The sequence below is a fragment of the Podarcis melisellensis genome (assembly GCF_964234715.1).
Source record: "Podarcis melisellensis genome assembly, chromosome: 11".
Taxonomy (NCBI): Eukaryota; Metazoa; Chordata; class Lepidosauria; order Squamata; family Lacertidae; genus Podarcis; species Podarcis melisellensis.
In genome coordinates, this window is record NC_138543.1 from 13,235,460 (window position 1) to 13,256,156 (window position 20,697).

Below are 20,697 nucleotides of genomic sequence, written 5' to 3' on the forward strand. Positions count from 1 at the left end.
GCTCCCTTGGCCTGAAAACAGAGATGAATGCCAGACCCAATAGTCGATTTTGACTGGACCTAACCATCCAGGGGTCCTTTACCTTTTACCAAAGCACAAAGAGCAGGAGAAGGAGGAGAAGCTTGGCAAGAATGTCTATTTGTGGCATCCCTGGTTCAAATAATCTGAAGGAGGTGAGCTGAGAAAGGCCTTTGCTGAAGACAGTGTGATGCCGCTATCAGTCTAAGTACTGTAGAGAGTATTGATCTAAGGCATTGCTTTTTAATGACAGTGTAGAAACCACTCCCAGCTGTTCCAAACTAGACTCTGACCTGACCCAACAATGCTGCAAAACAGGCTATGGGTTTATGTTTTTTATTCCTTGCATTTATATTCAATCTTTCTTCCAAGGAGCTCAAGATGGCATACAGAGTTCTCCTCCCCATTTTATCCTCAGAACAACCTTGTGAGATAGGTTAGGCAAAGAGTGAGGAGCTGGCCCAAGACCACCCATTGAGCTTTATGGTTGAATGAGGATTTGAATTCTTGTTTCCCAGGTCCAGCACTCTAACCATTACAGAAAGTGGATTTGCGCCTGCCAAGTCCTTTAGAAGGAAGAACACAATTCACTGATAAGTATTTTGTATCTAGGTTTGTGATGACATGGCAGCAAAAACTGAGCTTTTGTGAATATATATATATATATATATATGCAGGTTTTGGTGTCCTCGGGTGTCTTCCCGTGTAAAAGTTGGGGTGTCTATGCGACGTTTCGACGAGGTCTCACTCGTCATCTTCAGGCTGGTGCTTTCGGCTTCTTGTTACTGGAACAGAGCAGGATCTCAGTGTTTGAGTTCCTATAAATACTGTTGAGGGGGTGTGGTGTATAGCCTCCAATGTTCTGGGCAGAGAGGGAGTTCCCAGGCTAGTGTGCCTTTTCTTCTTTTGTTCCTTAATTACTTGAGGGATATCTTGAGTGATTTCTTGAGTGATATCCTGAGTACCACTTAGGTGGGTCATTAGGTGTGGATTAGTTGCTAAAGTCTTTGTGTCTTGACCTCTTGAACTTTGTGAAGAGTTTTTCTGAGAAGATGGCTGTACTGCACTTAGTTGTGCTCTGGCTTGGCTTCGTGTATAGGGGCGAGCTGTGGTTTTGTGGCCTGTGTCAGCCAGATCTGTGTAGGGATTGCAGGGGGGTCCCTACACAGATCTGGCTGACACAGGCCACAAAACCACAGCTCGCCCCTATACACGAAGCCAAGCCAGAGCACAACTAAGTGCAGTACAGCCATCTTCTCAGAAAAACTCTTCACAAAGTTCAAGAGGTCAAGACACAAAGACTTTAGCAACTAATCCACACCTAATGACCCACCTAAGTGGTACTCAGGATATCACTCAAGAAATCACTCAAGATATCCCTCAAGTAATTAAGGAACAAAAGAAGAAAAGGCACACTAGCCTGGGAACTCCCTCTCTGCCCAGAACATTGGAGGCTATACACCACACCCCCTCAACAGTATTTATAGGAACTCAAACACTGAGATCCTGCTCTGTTCCAGTAACAAGAAGCCGAAAGCACCAGCCTGAAGATGACGAGTGAGACCTCGTCGAAACGTCGCCTAGACACCCCAACTTTTACACGGGAAGACACCCGAGGACACCAAAACCTGCATTCCTGTACCCGTGAAAATCTACGAAAGCATATATATATATATATATATATATATATATATATATATATATATGCTTTCGTAGATTTTCACGGGTACAGGAATGCAGGTTTTGGTGTCCTCGGGTGTCTTCCCGTGTAAAAGTTGGGGTGTCTAGGCGACGTTTCGACGAGGTCTCACTCGTCATCTTCAGGCTGGTGCTTTCGGCTTCTTGTTACTCAACAGTATTTATAGGAACTCAAACACTGAGATCCTGCTCTGTTCCAGTAACAAGAAGCCGAAAGCACCAGCCTGAAGATGACGAGTGAGACCTCGTCGAAACGTCGCCTAGACACCCCAACTTTTACACGGGAAGACACCCGAGGACACCAAAACCTGCATATATATATATACCGTATATATATGTATATATATATGTATCTATATTCTGTTTTACAATTTAGAATATTCATTTAAACAACCTTAAAATATCAGTGACTTCCTCTCCTTCCATGGTTCATTTTGCATATCATAAATCCCTGCATATTTTACATAAACTAAACCATTCCGTATTCCATTACTATATCCATCAAAACTTACTTATACTGTTGAATTTATCTTAATGCTCCCAATGTTTTCAAGCGTACACAATTTCTCCCCATATATTCAATAAATATTTTCCAATCTTCTTTAAACATATTTCTTCTTGTTCTTTTATTCTATATATTAAGTCTGCAAGCTGCGCATATTCCATCGGTTTAACTTGCCATTCTTCTTTGGTTGGGACCTCGCTAGTTTTCCATTTTGGGGCTAACAAAACACAGGCCTTGGTAATGGCATACTAAAATAACCTTTTTTGACACCATCTGAATTATCCGCAACAAAAAGGACTTTTTTGGTTTATTTGGAAAGTGCTTTTAAACACTTTTTTCAATTCATTATGAATTATTTCCCAATTCTCTTTTACCCTTTTACAGGTCCACCACATATGAAAGAACCTTCCCTCAACCACATTGCAGCTCCAGCACGTATCCAATTCAATCTTATACATTTTAGCAGGCCTACTCAGAATTAAATACTATCTGTAAACTGAGCTTTCGTTTTTCCAGCAGAGCAAGTTTCACAACTTGGCTGTTAATGTTTAACAAGTTTAAGTTCTTGGAGCACATTCTTGTTTGAATTAGGAATGCTCACCTCCCAAGTTTGACACTTGTGCAAAGTACAATAGAAGACAAATGTTTGAATGTCAACACATGGTGAGACAAGAGATTGAAACTGTCAGGTTAAGTTAGGAGACTTTTCGAACAAACAAAAAAATGGGAGGAAAGGGGGAGAGGAAAAAAAATCCCAGAAGCTTACAGAGATAGAGATGAATTACACATTCCATTACATAAGTCAGGTCTCCATCATGTAGGGCACATGTTGCGGTGAGATCACAAGAAACTGCCTCCCTGTTGTGAGGCGGGACCATTTGAATGGGCACAATACCTCATTGGTTGCCCCTCTGTTGGCTATTGGCTGCTGAGGGGCTACTTAAGCTGCTGCACGTCGTTGGAGAGTTTCATTTTCTTACAACTTGCAGGATCACCCGCCCTCATCTCCCTATATTTAGGCTTGTTCTTTTGGCCTTGAAGGCTGATCGCCGAAGAATTTATGCTTTTGAATTATGGTGCTGGAGGAGACTCTTGAGAGTCCCATGGACTGCAAGAAGATCAAACCTCTCCATTCTGAAGGAAATCAGCCCTGAGTGCTCACTGGAAGGACAGATCCTGAAGCTGAGGCTCCAATACTTTGGCCACCTCATGAGAAGGCAATTATTCTGTCCGTGTTGTATCTTCCTGTCCTTGTAAAATGTTATGTCTTATCTTTTTACAGCCGTTGCTGCTTTCCATCATGCCTTGGCCGGAGTTAATATCCCATTGTGGTTTCAGAAGTTCTCCATTGCTCCGCCCTGTTCATTGCTGTACAATTTTAACAGCAGCTGCAAGCACCACCCAATTTTCCATCCCTCCACCCCCGACACTCAGTCAACATCTCATGGCCACTGAGTATACTCTGTCTGCATTGGGTTGTTTTGGGGGGCTCCTTCCCTCCTTAGATTTACCTCCCCCGAGCCTGTAGATACCTCACTCTTGGGCAGGCGTGGAGCCATTTGGACTACATAAGCAATGACACTCAGAGACTAACATAAATATATGGAACTACTCACATGCTCCCATTGGTGTATAATTCATCAATGCCGTCCTTTAGGTGTGGGTTCCCCATCCCTATAGTGACCTAAACGGCCTCGGCACAGTAGACCTGAAGGAGCTTCTCCACCCCCATCATTCAGCCCGGACACTGAGGTCCAGCTCCGAGGGCCTTCTGGCGGTTCCCTCACTGCGAGAAGTGAGGTTACAGGGAACCAGGCAGAGGGCTTTCTCAGTAGTGGTGCCCGCCCTGTGGAATGCCCTCCCATCAGATATCAAGGAAATAAACAACTTTCTGACTTTTAGAAGACATCTGAAGTAGTGATGTTAAATTCTCGAGATATTAGGGTGTTATAAGTCCAAATCAGCCCTTTGAATGGCACCCACATACAAACTGGAAGCCAATGGCTATCTTTCAATACCCGTGAAACAGAATCAACATGGTGGGTAGCAGTTAATAATCCATCCACAAGATTATTTGTGAACCACCTGTTGCGATTCCTTGGTCATTGATCTAGGCAGTCTCAAATATGATGCATTGCTGTGGGGCCTTCTCGGTGGTGGCGCCTGCCCTGTGGAACGCCCTCTCATCAAATGTCAAGGAAATAAGCAACTATCTGACTTTTAGAAGACATCTGAAGGAAGCCCTGTTTAGGGAAGTTTTAAATGTTTGATGTTGCTCCTTTTTTATTATTGTTATTGGTGTTCTGTTGCGAGCCGCCCAGACACCCAGCCAGATGGGCAGGGTGTATATATAATTATTTCTACAGAATCTGATTTGAGAAAAGTGGGTGAAATCTTCCATAGCAATGCTCCAGGCTTCAATATTTTGTTAAATAGTGATCTAAAAGATAATCTACAAAGCTGCTTTCATATGGTCCCCACCTTTACCTTCCAGTGAGTAAAGCACTAAAACTGAAAAGGTGAAACTGTGTTTTGAAGGCCTGCAGGCTCTGAACTCTCCAAACCAATAGGTAGTGGTTATGATAAAGAATTAGGTAAACCAGCAGCTGAAAGAAAACATTTATTGAATCAAAAGTCAATATTCTCCTTTTAATATCTACAAGACAACATTGAACTTACATTATTTAAGAATGAACATAATGTACAAAAAAAAGTATGTTTGTTATAAAAATATGTCTCTCTTTTCTGGCGACTGAGCTGAAGATTATTACTTTTCCCCCCAGACAAAACAAATGCTCCAAAAATTTTATTTTCCGTCAGCAAGGACAAAAGTGAAAATAATTCTGAAATCCTATATTTAGAAGAGCATTTTTGAGAATGTACACAATTGAACTAAGATAACTATCATTAAGTTGGCATTTATTTGACCCAAACAGCCACAGAGAGGTGCAACCTCATAAATCAGCACTTCCAGTCAGTGAAGATGATTTGATGGGACATCTAAATTGCATCTTTGCCCCACAAAATCGTATTATGGTCCTATAGCCTTGCTGTCCTCAGAAAGTCTATGGGATCGATGCAACAGGAACGTCTTCTGGACTTAGCTCATTGAAATGAATGTGGAGCAGTATCTTGCACAGATGTGCTCAGCCACTGCTTCTACTCATTTCAGAGATGTTTAGACATATGACTTCCTTGGTAGATTGGGCCTTCAACAGTGGTCTTGGATCCTTATCCAATTGATGTTGTTTTATTAGCTTTTGAAAAATATTAATACTTTCAGTAGTACCAGGAGAAAAAAACTAAAACTGTTTTTTGATTACCTTTCATTCTAGTGTCTTCCCATTACAAATTATCAATGGGAGCAGAGAGAAATATTTCGGCATTAACTACAAAGCAATGCTAGTTTCATAATGTTTCTGCATGAAGCATGTGGAAATGAATGGATTTTATGCAGCAAATTCTCTTTTCTTACTCTCTCTCTTTCTTTTGTGTTGTGTCTATCTGTGCTTGTCACTTTCAAGAACTTTCCCATTTAGGCTCAGTAATGCCACTTGCCAGTTAAGATGTTAAAAATGTATGAGGAGCATTCTAAATGTGGTTTTTCAAAAAATATTTTGCTAGTGTTTAATCAACTGACTTCAGCTTCTTATGACCAAGGGGGCATGAGGGTAGGGAAGATGAAAAAAAGAAAAGAAAAGAGGACCACTTACAGAAATATTTCAAGAACAGTGCAATATTAAAAAACACAATTTTCACACTCTGTGAAAGAGGAACATGCTTTGGAACCTGAGCAAAAGGCTTCTTGACCAATATAGCAAAAAGCCACCCTGTATGTTGTTTTCGCTGGCACCAGTTTCTGCCAGGTTACTATGTTGCTTTCAGCAACTGACATGGCCCCTAAATATTTAGTACGCAGAAACTGCCAACTACTTAGAGAGGTCAACTAAATTCCAGCTATAATATTGCAGGCAGTTCAACATGCTGCTACTGGCAATGCCGGAATGGCCTAAAATTAAGCTTTTTTTAAAAAAAAAAGTGGGGGGGAGAGAGAAAAGAAAAAAGCAGCCAACATAACAACGCCTCTTTAACCAGACAAAAGCGCAACCACAACATTTAGTATGTACGTTACTACACCGGGTTACAATCTTGAGGTCAGCTCTTTCAAATAAATATACTGAACATTTACAACAAGATGCCTTATGAATGCAAGCTCTCTTTATTATTTCAAGATCAGCTGGATCAAAACCTAAGACGATGTATTTCCAAAGCAGCTAAAAGATACAAGACCTTTTCCCCCAGAGAGATTAGCATGATCTGGTGCCATTGCAAAACTTTTTAATCAGCAATATCATCCATCTGAAAGAACAAGCATTAAAAAAAAATGTTTTTGGCACCCAACAGGCCACCATACCAAGCAAATTCACAAAGCATGCGCTCATATACTCTGCTGATTTCTGACTGTGTGAAATGATCATTGTGCTTGCAGGTCCCAGACCTTTTCCCTAAAAAATAATAAAATTATATTAACAATGACAGGTTCAACATATTAATAGGAACTTGCTTGCTTCTAATCACAGAAAAGGAAATAAGGATTAAAAAAACAACAACAACCAACTGATGAGAATGCCATAAACGAGGCCTTGCAGAGGGAGTACAAATAAAGAGGTCAACCCAACACCAAACTACATGTTTAGATCGCTTAAAAATGTTGTTTTAAAATGCTGAGAATAGACTAAAAATGTCCCCCAAAGAACAACTCAACCAACCAATACATGTCCACAGATGTTTTGGTAGCAGTGAGATGTAAGCTTGCCACTTGAAAAGCATGACAAGACCAGTCTGATAAATGTCACCCTCACAGCAGAAAAGGAATGTTTCAACGGCGTAATCACAAGGGGTGGGTGATGAACCATCAACTTCTCTCATGAGCACAGGAAGCAGTCACCAAGGCATAGAGGAACACAGGAAAGAAGGTACAGATATTCACAAGGATCTGTGGGGGGGGGAAACAGAGCAATGAATGAGTAAGAAGACAAACAAGACATTCTCAGAACGAGGGCAGAAATGTAGCTTGTGGAATTATGTTCACATGTGGTGGTGGTGTAAATATGTAAAATATATATATAAGGAGATAACAGAAATCACTGGGCTAAAGTTGACCAAAGTTCCAGAGGCAGCATTATTATCAATCTATGATGGGGTGGAAAATTCGCAGGCTATGAAGGACTTGCTCAGAATTTTTTTGACAGCTGCACGAATGATGATAGCCAGGAAGTGGAAGGGGCAAGCAGAATGTAAAATGAAAGAATGGTATAAAGAGGTGTGGGATATAGCTATTAATGATAAATTAACATGTGCCATTAAGGTAAGCCGGGGAATATGCAGAGGAAATGATTTTGAGGAGATATGGAGGATGTTTGTAGAATTTGTACTGTTAAAAGGGAAAGGGGTCAAACCATCATTGCAAGAGGTGCTGAAATTTTGGGAGGCTAGATAGTTACAATGGTCTTGGTGGTGGGGTTTATTTATTCTTATTGCTTTGTAAAAAAAAAAGTGTATAAAATGTAAATAAATGTATAAAAAAGTGGGAAAAGAAAGAAATGTAGCTTGCAAGCAGCTACTACTGAACATGGCAGCCATAGGCTGTGTTCTCTCAAACTGTGACACATAGCGCAAATTTTATCTCACGTTGAGACATCATTACAATGTGTGTTTCCTAACCTCTAGCAGCAGTAGGAAACCATGTGTGGGAGCAGGGAACTAAGGAACTTAAGAGATTGTTTGATGAAACCACCTACTGCTATCAGAAATTAAAAAAATGCTCGCATGCTCTATTTATGCAATCGTGCTTTGACTGTGATGTTCCCCCTTCTCTGCAATTTAACTGCTCTCATTTTGGTACCACTGAGAACTTCAGGGGCCAATATTTCCTACAAAGATGAGCGCCAAAGGCCTAAAGCTAATTCCTGACGGACGAGTGTGCGAAATCAGTCGCACAAAATCTCTTTCTTATAATTGGTACTGGAAGTACTTGATCTTATCGCTCCTTGCATAATACCTAACACACATTTCCATGCACATATTTCTTGCATTCTGCTCCTGGGCTAGCAGCAAATATAATGAACAAGCTATTTACAGAGAATCGCTTAAAAGGAGCACAGCAGCTTCTTTTCTGTTACTAGGTTACTAGCGGAGAAAAGTCGGCCACAGCGCTTGCAAATTCTGTAATACTCACTCAAAGTATGTCCCACGGTTATCCCGCCTTTGTATCTACAAGCTGCATTTGAACATTTGCAGACATTCCTCCTCCATAGCCTCCTTTGGACTGCATTTGGTTCTGAATTGAACTCACCTAGACATACAGGGAAAGGGTAGGAAAGAAAGTGTCACGGTCAGCCATGAACTGGTGGCCTCTCAAGTTCATTACATTGCATGTTCAGACCCAGAAACCTCCCCCCTAAAATAAATTCACACTTGACTCAAATTTTGGTTTGTTTTTTGGCAGAATTTAGGCCACAACTTTATTGATTACGGAAAGTGACTGGTTGCATAGGCTCTGGTTCGACTAGCTCCCTGCCATGCAGGTAGCGCTGACCCAGGGTTCCAGCATAGGTCAGCCAAGGGTGAACACCTGGATAAGCAGAAAGCTGGGAACGGGCTAACTCTGCCACCCAAATGTCCCCCTGGACTCAGGCACGGGCACAACCCCCTCTCAGGGGTTGACCAAACCATCGAGTCCCTGGATTCCTTTAACAGAATAACCTTCACATAGGGATAGTGAGAGCGTTCTCCCATCCCTATCACCTGAACCAGAGCCTATCCTCAACCTTACAAGTTGTGACAATTTGCTACGCGGCAGGCGAAACCCAAATGGCAACAGCCAATCAGCCAAGTGGGGAAAATTCCTGCCGTGCCCCTGTCCCAATGACAGACGACACGTGACGGTAAAGCAAGGTCAAGCGCAACAAACCCTAAAAGTAGGGAGAGGTGGGCGGGTGTTCCAAATGCACATGCTGAAAGAGGAAGCTCTGGGTCAAGTGCATGGGCATAAATAGGTCCCTCGAACCATTTGGACTGCATCCCATTGCCCAGATTGTACCCAGCTTTGAGGGACCTACCAATCAGGTGTTGTGGCTGACCAAATGTACCCACCCACAACACAGGGTGTCGGTTGTCCAGGTTTCACTGCAATACGTGCCCTCTTTAAGGGAGCAACTGATTTAGCACAAGTTCATTCCTAGAAGGTAGGTTTACTGGCATTTGAACACATTTGACATGGATAGCACTTTTCCTAGTTGTTTAGTTTCCATAAGGAGAATAACATCTCTTTACTAAACCAATGCTGTCCCTAAAGGACCCCTGGACAGTCAAGTCCAGTCAAAGGCGACTATGGGGTTGCGGCGCTCATCTCGCTTTCAGGCCGAGGGAGCCTGCGTTTGTCCACAGACAGTTTTCCAGGTCAAGTGGCTAGCAGGACTGAACCTCTTCTGGTGCAACAGGAACTGTGACAGAAACCAGAGTGCACGGAAATGCTATTTACCTTCGTGCCGCAGTGGTACCTGTTTATCTACTTGCACTGGCATTCTTTTGAACTGCTAGGTTGGCAGGAGCTGGGACAGAGTGACAGGAGCTCACCCTGTGGTGGGGATTCTCATGCCTAATGCCTGGACATCAGGGCCAGGGTGAGCTGTGTGATCACATGATCACAACTTTGTGGGAGTAACATACAAGGGAACCTTCAGTCCCTCGTAGCTGCAGCATGGGATCAGTGTTTTGTACATCATTTGATGTTGCAGCTGATATACATGTGTGATCTTGAGTTATAAACATGGCTTAGAAACAGAATTTTTTTTCTTTTTAGGAGAGACAAATAGAATCGTGTATATCATATAAGAGTCCAAAATTTCTTGCACAGGTTGTATGCATTGCAACAGATGTCTTAAAAATAGATGTCTACATAGCTATGCAAAAGAGATCATGTTTTCCTCCAACTGATTCATCTCTTACTCTTTTAATAGGAGATTTATTTAAGCGAAATGTTAACATATCAATTCTGTTAGATGAAATAAACTCTTCTAGGATGAAATAGACAGAGACAAAAGTGTTTTGAAACGCTTATCCATAAAAATATAAGAAAATGGCATTTATTACTGTGATTTGTAAGGCATGAATCCAAACAGACTTTAGGGAGAACAAACTTATTTGGGAAAATTGGAAAAGACAGTTATGTGTGCAATAAATATGCAAAACAGCTGAGCATGAAGTCACTTTGCTACAATAATAATATTGTACATGCATAATTTATTTTTAAAATTCAAGAATGTAAAATCAGATATTACTATGCCCCTTTTTTGTAAGGTGAAATATAAAATTCTCTTTATTTTTGCAATTTTTAAAATTGAAATATGTATTCTGGGAGCTCAGATCCCCAAGCAGCATTAAATGAAGAGATGATAAAGAGAACACGGATTTAAAAGCATTTGGATCTGTAACTTCAATGCAGCTCATTCCCCATGCCTTCACAGAAACTCCAAATCCATATAAGGAATGGACAGGGATTTCTCCAACCTTGTAAACACCTTTAATGCATTTTAAATATAGTGCTGTGCTGGCGGAACAAAAAACACAGGGAGTTTGTTCCCTCAGTGATTGTGCAGCAAGTTAACAGCCAAACCTGCTCTCCAATATGTGCAGCCTAAACCTCAATTATTCATCTCAATTCTAGGTTTGCAAACACCATCTCTGGCCCTCTTCAGTGAAGATGTGAGTTCTTTTGATTCTTGCTTCTAGTGAGCTATGCTAACATAGGAATGTGTGACTTTAGGGATTTCTACCTAGGGCTATCCAAGTTTTCTCCAGGATATTTCAAAGGTCATGCCAATCAAACAATTCTAGAACAGCTGATTTGTTAATTTCATCAGTGGTGTGCGATATTTTCCTTCGTTAGCAGTTCCTAGGTTTATTTCTTGTATGGTTAGATAGCTAGCTGCAGGCAAACACACATTTTGGCCTTTCGAGAAACAGTTTCAGTCTTTCCTTTGAAGAAACTAGTTAGCATACATTTTTACATAGCAGATTTGAGCCTATTAAAAAAATGATAACAAGAGTTTCTTGTACAATAAAAGGGATATAGGAAAGAGCATTTTGGGTTGGAAGAAGGAAGCTGAAGCTGTCTGTGTTCTAACATGCATTTTTTATTACAGACTGACATCTTCTTGGGGAGAAAGTACAACTTTTTCTGTTTACTAGACAACACTACAAATGTTCTGAAAAGAGAAGTAATACTATGCTTCTAACACTGTTTACCCGCCTTACTTTGAAACAATCTATAATATACCATTTAGGTTGTCCATGTTACAGGCTTTCTGATATTATTCATTTGAGTGAATCAGCTACAATACTCTTATATTTGATATGCTGGTGTGTTAAAGGTATAAATGAAGCCATAATTTTCTTAATAGGATACACCAAGGCTACAGTCCTATATATGCACTTACTTGAAAACAAGCACGATTACACTGTAAATATATAGTTTGGTACCTCGGTTTTCGAACGTCTCAGAAGTTGAACGTTTCAGTTTTCAAACGCCGAACACCCAGAAGTAACTGCTTTGGTTTTCGAATGATTTTTGGAAGTCGAACGTGCCATGTGGCTTCCATTTTGAGTTTTCCATAAGTAAATGCATCCAGAAGTAAATGCTTCGGTTTTCGAATGTTTTGGAAGTCGAATGGTCTTGTTCAAAAACCAAGGTACCACTGTATTTGTTTTCTAGCTGCCCGTGAAGAAGACTTCTTTAACTAATTAGAAATGTTGATGCTTGAATAAGTTAACCAATTCCTTTGCACCTTTGAGTTTTCCTTTCTACTTCTTTTCCCAGTACTGATGCATTCCCTCCTGCCCTCCTGAATATATACTGCCTCGTAAGAGCTGCAAAATGGCGTGGCCAAAAGGCATCCAACCTATTTTTGGCATTAAAATATAAGTCATTGAGCATCTGTGTCATCTTGTAAAAAAAATTGAAGCAATATTTTACGTCACATCTCTAATCTTTAGTGTAGGGTGGAGTACACTACAAATCTAAATTGTTTAATGTTTTAGGATATATACATATTCAAGGATACAGTCTAAAATGCTGCAGGGATGGGGTGCAAGGTTCACAGGCTATGAAGGACTTACTCACAAATTTATTGACAGCTGCACACATTATTATAGCTAGGAAGTGGAAGGGCCAAGCGGAATATAAAATGGAAGAATGGTATAAAGAGGTGTGGGATATAGCTATTAATGATAAATTAACATGTGCCATTAAGGCAAGACAGGGAATATGCGGGAGAAATTATTTTGAGGAGATATGGAGGGTGTTTGTAGAATTTGTACTTTTAAAAGGGAAAGGGGTCAAACCATCGCAAGAGGTGTTGAAATTTTGGGAGGTTGGATAGTTACCATGGAATGGTCTCGGCGGTAGGGTGCACATTTTTCTTCTTTATTTATTTATGGTTATTACTTTGTCAAAAAAATGTATAAAATGTAAATAAATGTATAAAATATAAAGAAAAGAAAAAAGCTGGAAAAATAAAATAAAATGTTGCAGGATTCCTGGCAAAAGCTTACCGAATTCATTCCACTAAAGAGATCTCCTGAACCTACATGAGCTGTGTGAACAAAGTTTGTTGGCTCACCAATCATACTCCGATCGATTCGCCGCCGTCTTTTCTGAAAGGGGAGAAAAAGACACCAGTTTCATTCAAAGGCAAATAAGGTTTAAATATGAAGCATGAGCCAAATAATAAATGCAACTGGAAACTTACTCTTAACCAGTGCTTTTTTTCCTTCTAAAAAAAATATTTAGGGGTACTCTCTTTTTGACTCAAGAAAATCACCATTTTAAAGTTCAAATCGGGAAAAATAAATACACAAAAAGTACAAAGATTCACAAAATGTTTAGGGGTATGCGTACCTCCAGAAAAAAGCACTGCTTTTAACTGCTTGCAAAGAGTTTAATGCATTTTAGTTCAGAACTCATCTTCTTGCTTGAAAGCACAATCCATGGTGTGTTTTTAAACGGCTCACATTGCCTCTATAAGCCATCTAGGTCAATTCATATACTTTTCCAGAGATGAGGCACACTCCTGGTGTCCTCATTCTTTGTATCACATTTGGGTAGCTGACTTCTCCGTGGTCCATATTTGATAACTTAATTTCTTTGTAATTGTTTATAAGTGCAAGTATAAGATGCGTGTGCAAGACAGGAGTCAGCAAAGGTATATCAAGGAGGAGTCAATTCTAACTCTGTTTATAAAAGTAAAGAGACCCCTGACCATTAGGTCCAGTTGTGGCTGACTTGGGGGTTGCAGCGCTTATCTCGCTTTATTGGCCGAGGGAGCCGGCGTACATGTGGCCAGCATGACTAAGCTGCTTCTGGCGAACCAGAGCAGCGCACGGAAACGCCGTTTGCCTTCCTGCCGGAGCGGTGACTATTTATCTATTTACACTTTGATGTGCTTTCGAACTGCTAGGTTGGCAGGAGCAGGGACTGAGCAACGGGAGCTCACCCCGTCGTAGGGATTCGAACCGCCAACCTTCTGATTGGCAAGCCCAAAGGGCTCTGTGGTTTAACCCACAGCGCCACCTGCATCCCTCTGTACTCTGTTTATAATGTAGATCAAATGTTCCTCTTGTGCCTGGCTCCGTTCCTTTCTCCTTCTATACATATTCTATACAAGTCTGTAACTTGCCAAAGGGCTGGCGAAAAGAGGTCCTCAACTGTTGAGCATAGAGGAGAGTTTAAAAAGAAAAACAGGAATCTTATGCTTTTTAAGATTTAATGTTTTATTACGTTTTTATGTATGTTGGAAGCTACCCAGAGTGGCTGGGACATCCCCGTCAGATGGGTGGGGTACAAATAAATCATCATCATCATTATCATGTGTCTGGGGGAAAACCTGTTGTATGTATGTGCTTTATCTGCTTTCACTTGATGGATGATAATTCCTTGTCTGAACTAGATATTTACTAGGACTTTTTGTGATTGCACTCACTGGTATGGAGCAGGGGTTTTTTTGTGGGAAGGGGGGTTGCTGCCATTGGTAGTCATTTTATGTTTGCACCCATGGCACTTTTATCAAGGTAAGAAGAGTACTGGTACATCATCATCATGTTTTTAGCTAAAGGATCACAGCTAATTTCTTTGTTTAATTACCACTTAACACACCTATTTGAACAGCTTGCTCTCTTTGAGAAAGCGTAGTGTATTAAACTTTAATCTCCCGTGACTTCCATTTTTTTCTAAGATGGAGCCAAATATCATGTTATTCCTAATATCAAGCAAACGCGGCATTCTTATGCTGTGTGGTGAGGTCACCCTACAGTGTCAGCACAGAATTAAGTTGTTTTCTAACAACTTAACACTGGATTTGTCCTCTAAGTTTTGTTTTTGTTTTGAAATCTGTTTAGCAAGATGGAATCGAAATCTCGGTTTAGTAATCTTCATTCCAACATCTAATACAAAATATTCTCATATCTATCCGTGAAGCAGAATCAAATAGGTAATTCTAGGCATGTATTTCTTTTTTTAAGAACCAAAAAAAATTAACATTATGCAATTGCCCTGGAGAGTTTTCTTGAGCCCTTCACTGCTGGCCCTATAAACCTGCTCTCCATCACATATTTAAAGGGGTCAGTATCCTCCTAGTCTTGGTATGTGATGAGATGGCAAGACCACATGGAGATCTGGGTGGGAGTTTACACGTCTCATCAGCAGGATTTTTTTGCTGTCCAAACACTGCCCCAGTTGAGTCACTGCAAATCAAAGCCACAGCTGAGAATACATCATGGGCCATAGCCCATAAAAGCAAACTATGTTTGGAATGAACTCGAGCCCACAACACGCATGCCCTTCTCCCAGGCCCCCCACTTATTCCGGATAACTAACACACCAGGATTTCTGGACTCCTTAACATGAATGTTAAGCATCTCAAAGCATGCCAGATCTACAAAACAAAAACAAAACTGCTGGCCCTATAATCCTAAACACATGTACTTGTATGCAGACCCCATCAGGGCTTAAGATTGCACCCCCATCCTATTCTCCGTTTTAGCCACTTCAAGAGAATGTTATCGAGGAACCTGTCAAATGGGAGAGGACAAAGGAGAGCGGCTTTAAAAATAACAATCCACACAATATTATGCTATTGAAGCTAATGCCAAGTAGGGTTGGGCGATATATCAATATATAATCCAAAACCGTTTTCAAGCCCCTATCGTGATATCAGTTTCATAATTTGGACCTGGCAATATATTGCAAATCACTGTTTTGTGTGTGTGTGCAAAAAATGCAATGCGGGAAAAACCATGCAGCCAGCCAATGCCTCTACATAGCTCCATCCTTAATTCAGATATCATGATATATCAGTATATCACCATGTTTAGCTGGAAATATATCACAATGCTGAAAATCATATATTGTCCAGCTCTAATGTCAAGAGAGTACCGTATTTTTCGCTCTATAAGACGCACCCAACCATAAGAGGCACCTGGTTCTAGAGGAGGACAACAAGAAAAAAAATGTTCTCTCCCTTTCTGCTCAGCGCCTCTCCAGTAAAGCGGGAGGAGAAACGGAAGGGGCTCCGTTTCTCCTCCCGCTTCGCTGAGGGGACACTTTGCAGCTTTCCGTCTCTGCGCAGCGCCCCTTCAGTGAAGCGGCAAGAGAAATGGAAGAGGCTCCGTTCCTCCTGCCGCTTCACTGAAGGGGCACTACAGAGAGAGGGAAAGCTGTGCAGCGGCTCTCCTGTGAAGTGAAGCCAGGAGAGCAAGAGGGATCAATCCCTCTTGCTCTCCTGGCTTCAATGAAAGCAACGCGAAGCCTCCTGAGTGCAGCGGGAGCACTCCCGCTGCACTCAGGAGGCTTCAGGCGGCTATCCCTGAAGCCAGGAGAGCAAGAGGGATCAGTGCGCACCGATTGCTCTCGCTCTCCTGGCTTCAGGGATAGCTGCGCAGCCTGCATTCGCTCCATAAGAGACACAGACATTTCCCCTTACTTTTTAGGAGGGGGAAAGTGTGTCTTATAGAGCGAAAAATACGGTACTTCTAGCACACAGCTAGAGGTGTCTTCCCGACATTTCCCCTTGCTGACCCAGAGGAAAATCAGCCTAAAGTTAAAAGGTAAAGGTACCCCCTGACCGTTAGGTCCAGTCATAGACGACTGGGGTTGTGGTGCTCAGCTCGCTTTACTGGCCGAGGGAGCCGCCGTTTGTCCGTAGACAGCTTCCAGGTCATGTGGCCAGCATGAACCAGAGCAGCACACAGAAACACCATTTACCTTCCCGCCAGAGTGGTACCTATTTATCTACTTGCACTTGACGTATTTTCAAACTACTATGTGGGTGAAGCTGGGACCGAACAACGGGAGCTCACCCCACCATGGGGATTCGAACCGCTGACCTTCTGATTGGCAAGCCCAAGAGGCTCAGATAACCAAAGGGTCCTCCTGGTTTAGGCCAAAGCCCAATTAGTCCAGCATCCTGTTGCCACACTGACGAACCAGATGCCCACAGGAAGCCCAGAAGCAGAACAGGAAGCCCAAGAACACTCGGCTCACCTGTGACTGACTGGTGGCCAACACTCTCTCGTGGGGGCAAATTTCACAAACACAATTATCTTGCTAGCGTAGCATGTGTACTTATTCTCTAGATACAGGTAAAGGTAAAGGGACCCCTGACCATTAGGTCCAGTCGCGGATGACTCTGGGGTTGCGGCACTCATCTCGCTTTATTGGCCGAGGGAGCCGGCGTACAGCTTCCGGGTCATGTGGCCAGCATGACTAAGCCACTTCTGGCGAACCACAGCAGCGCATGGAAATGCCATTTACCTTGCCACCAGAGTGGTGCCTATTAATCTACTTACACTTGATGTGCTTTCGAACTGCTAGGTTGGCAGGAGCAGGGACCGAGCAACGGGAGCTCACCCCATCGCGGGGATTTGAACAGCCGACCTGATAGGCAAGCCCTAGGTTATGTGGTTTAACCCACAGCACCACCCGTGTCCCTATGCTCTAGATAGGACAGTCATAATCCCTTGGAAGGATGTGTGGATCCAGAATTGCCCTTCACAGTCACTTATAACCCCCTCTCCCATCTGCCCTCAGTCTGCACTGATGAGTCAGACTGAAGAGACTTCCCCTAAGCAGCCTGAAAGTAGTTAACGAAGATGCATATGTTTCTCACCACTAAAGGCATTTAAGCATCTACACGTATCTATCATTCACAGGTTTTTGTGTGGTTTTGGCTAAGATTCAAATGAACACTGAGATCACAAAAGCAGGCAGTTCTCTGAATTGAAGTTTGGTCTGTGCCATAGACACTGAAGAAGCAGAGATCGCCAGTGTCATAGCAATGATTCTTCAACATCAACTTTGTTGGACTGGTCATGTTGTTCAGATGCCTGATTATCGTTTTCCAAAGCAACAACTCTATTCAAAACTTAAAAATGGAAAGCTGGAGGTCAACAAACGAGGTTTAAAGACTCTCTTAAGGCAAATGTTTTAAAAGGTAGTATACACACAGACAACTGGGAAACACTGGCCTGCGAGTGCTCCAGTTGAAGAACAGCCTTAACCAAAGGTGTCATGGGCTTTGAAGACGCTCAAACTCAGGAAGAGAAATGTGCTAAGAGGAAGGCATGTTTGGCAAACCCTCACCATGATCGACTCCCGCCTGGAAACCTCTGTCCCCACTGTAGAAGGACGTGTGGATCCAGAATTGGCCTCCACAGTCACTTATGGACTCACTGTTAAGATTGTGTTCATGGAAGACAATCTTACTCGGCTAAGAGTTATCGCCAAAGAAGAAGAAGAATCCCCTGGGCATCCCACTGCCAACAATCATCTCGGAAATAAGAGTTTCATAACCTGTCTCCACCCCCTCACTGGCTATATTATGAAAACAGGAAGCTACTTATATCAAGTCAGACCATCTAGTTCAATACTGTACACTGACTGGCAATGGTTCTTGAGGGTTTCAGCAGCGGTCTTTCCCAGCTCTACCTGAAGACATCAAGGGCTCAACCTGGGCCACTGAGCTATGGCCTTCAACCAGGTTCTGAGTCTAGATGCTACAGAACCTAGTAGGCTTAATGTGAGAACCTATTCCTGTTACTACCTCTACATGATACAGTGGTTTATAGCTACTACCACTTGCAACCCCCCCCCCAATGTTCTCTTTGATTCTCTTTGATGTATGTGTGTGATTCATGTCCTCTTTTGGGAGGGGGCAACTGGCCATGCTGTGTAACCCCAACCTGCATGATCCCGTGCAAAAACTGTTAATTCAGACACTTGTTTGGGATCAAAATTGAGGGTGGGAGGTGAGATGTCTTCCCAGTGAAATTTCTTTGCAAAACATGGAGTCATGCCATATTGCAAGTCATCACTTCTCTTTTTTTTACAACTTCTCTACCCATACATGGAGTGAACCTTTGAAAATACAGGCCCCAGTTACTATGGCAACCGAGGCACTAATTGAAGTTGTTCCGTTTTAAAGCTGCTAAACACAAACGTCACACCCCCACAGAGCACTGCTAGAATATGCATAGGATCTAGTGTGTGTGTGTGTGTGTGTGTGTGTGTATACACATACATATATATATCAAATGTGCTTCTGTATCCTTTTCACTCCCACTCTTTCCCTTTCTTTCAGCGTCACTTAAAACAAGACCATTTCCTCTGTGGGAAGTTACAAGGGCAATACATGTACAGCCTCACATTTTCTACCCACAAGCAATACCTGTGTAGGGAATTCAATATCTGAGATGCAGCTCTTAATGTAATTACTTACCTACTTACCTGCCTAACCCCTTTATAGATTTTAACATTTCAAATACCTGGATTAAGTCAGTCTGAGAAAGTTTGCAGGGAAACCCCACTGAGCCATGTACTTGCCAAATTGCAGCTTTGACGAAAAATAAAATATGTTCTACAGTCCATCGCTTGAGCCAGGTAAACACTGTCCTGTCAAAGTTACATCTCTCTCACCCCACCCTTTCTTCCAAACATCCAATGGGGAAAAGAGTCATGAAGGATTCGAAAGTTTGTTTTCAGCATTTTAATTGCTAACTGCTGCAAATACAGACATGGTTCAATTAGATGCATCTAACTTTCAAAGGATTATGATGGGCGGCTGGATTATTTATCTAATGAGCAGTATCAAATCTTCTGTATAACCTCAGCATGAACTTTTCTTCATGCTTTTACTTGCCTCGCTCATTTTCATCAACCCTTTTTCTATTTCTCAGTTATTTCTGTGTCTTTCAGCAGACAACTCTTCTTATTACATTTCTAGTTTACCTCCCTTATCTCCTGCCAAAGGATAAAGTGCAGGAGCATCAACAGTGTAATTGCTACCTAAAAAACTGATGCCAATGACCCACTAGGTGAAGCACATTAAGCAGAGGTATTCAGGTGGAAAATAACTTCTGCAGAGAACACATGCACTGCACTCGTCCTTTCTATACCATGCTTAGAGCATTTTATGCTACAGACAAACTAATAGCCATTCCTGCTTCCATGGGGAACCCAGGGAGGTGTAGGTTGGAGAGTTAGGATATCTAACTGAGATCACCAAACCATGTTTCAGGATTCTTTGGAGAAAGCTATAATAATCAAATGCAAATAGGAGTGGGATGCATAAACTATGTCCCCTTCTATTTCAATATTCACTGTCACTTTGATGGTCCACTGCTGTTGATCGCAGTTCATTTTCATGTCCACTGATGTGAAGATATACTTTATACAGCGCACAAAAGATGTGCATATCTCAGCCATCAACAGATATCTAGAAATCTATTACATTCCCTGCATGTTCCATTTCAAAGTTAATGAATTTACAGAGGGGAAGTCTTTTGCAATGAAGAGCCTTGCAAATCCTTCAGACAAAGTCAATGAAGTGACTAAGTAAAAGGTAAAGGTAAAGGACCCCTGGATGGTTAAGTCCAGTCAAAGGAAACTATGGCTTTGTGGGGCTCATCTTGTTTTCAGGCCAAGGGAGCTGGCGTTTGTCCACAGACAGCTTTCCGGGTCATGTAGGCAGCAGGACACCATGACAGAAACCAGAGTGTATGGAAACACCATTTACCTTCCCACCACAGCGGTACCCATTTCAAAGTGCTAGGTTAGAAGGAGCTGGGACAGAACAGCGGGAGCTCACCCCATCATGGGGATTTGAATTGCTGACCTTCTGATTGGCAAGCCCAAGAGGCTCAGTGCTTTAGACCACAGTGCCACTCACATCCCAAACAAACAAGCACACAATCACTGATAGGTCCACCCACCATTGTGAGGCTCAAAGCAATGAAGATGATGCCTCCCCAGCTGTAGCCATTGGCTGTGGGTTTCTTGTGATGTCACAAAAGCACTTGGCAACTGAGTGGATATAAAGGCAGGCCAAGGGGAAAGCCCTTTTCTGTTTCCAGCAGGACACACC

At 42.1% G+C, this 20,697-nt stretch overlaps 1 protein-coding gene across 6 annotated transcripts in view; it reads right to left on the bottom strand.

Annotated features, from left to right (window-relative positions):
- Nucleotides 1–4,828: 4,828 nt before the first annotated feature.
- Nucleotides 4,829–20,697, bottom strand: part of CDC42SE2 (CDC42 small effector 2) — a 114,275-nt gene continuing 98,406 nt past the window's right edge. For all 6 annotated transcript variants that reach the window (XM_081930840.1, XM_081930842.1, XM_081930839.1 and 3 more), the window contains 3 exons: nucleotides 12,836–12,937; nucleotides 8,460–8,576; nucleotides 4,829–7,217 (listed from right to left, as the gene is read on the bottom strand). In XM_081930840.1, the coding sequence (XP_081786966.1) occupies nucleotides 8,478–8,576; nucleotides 12,836–12,937 (201 nt within the window). In that variant the 3' untranslated portion in view covers nucleotides 4,829–7,217; nucleotides 8,460–8,477. The remainder of the gene's footprint in view (nucleotides 7,218–8,459; nucleotides 8,577–12,835; nucleotides 12,938–20,697) is intronic.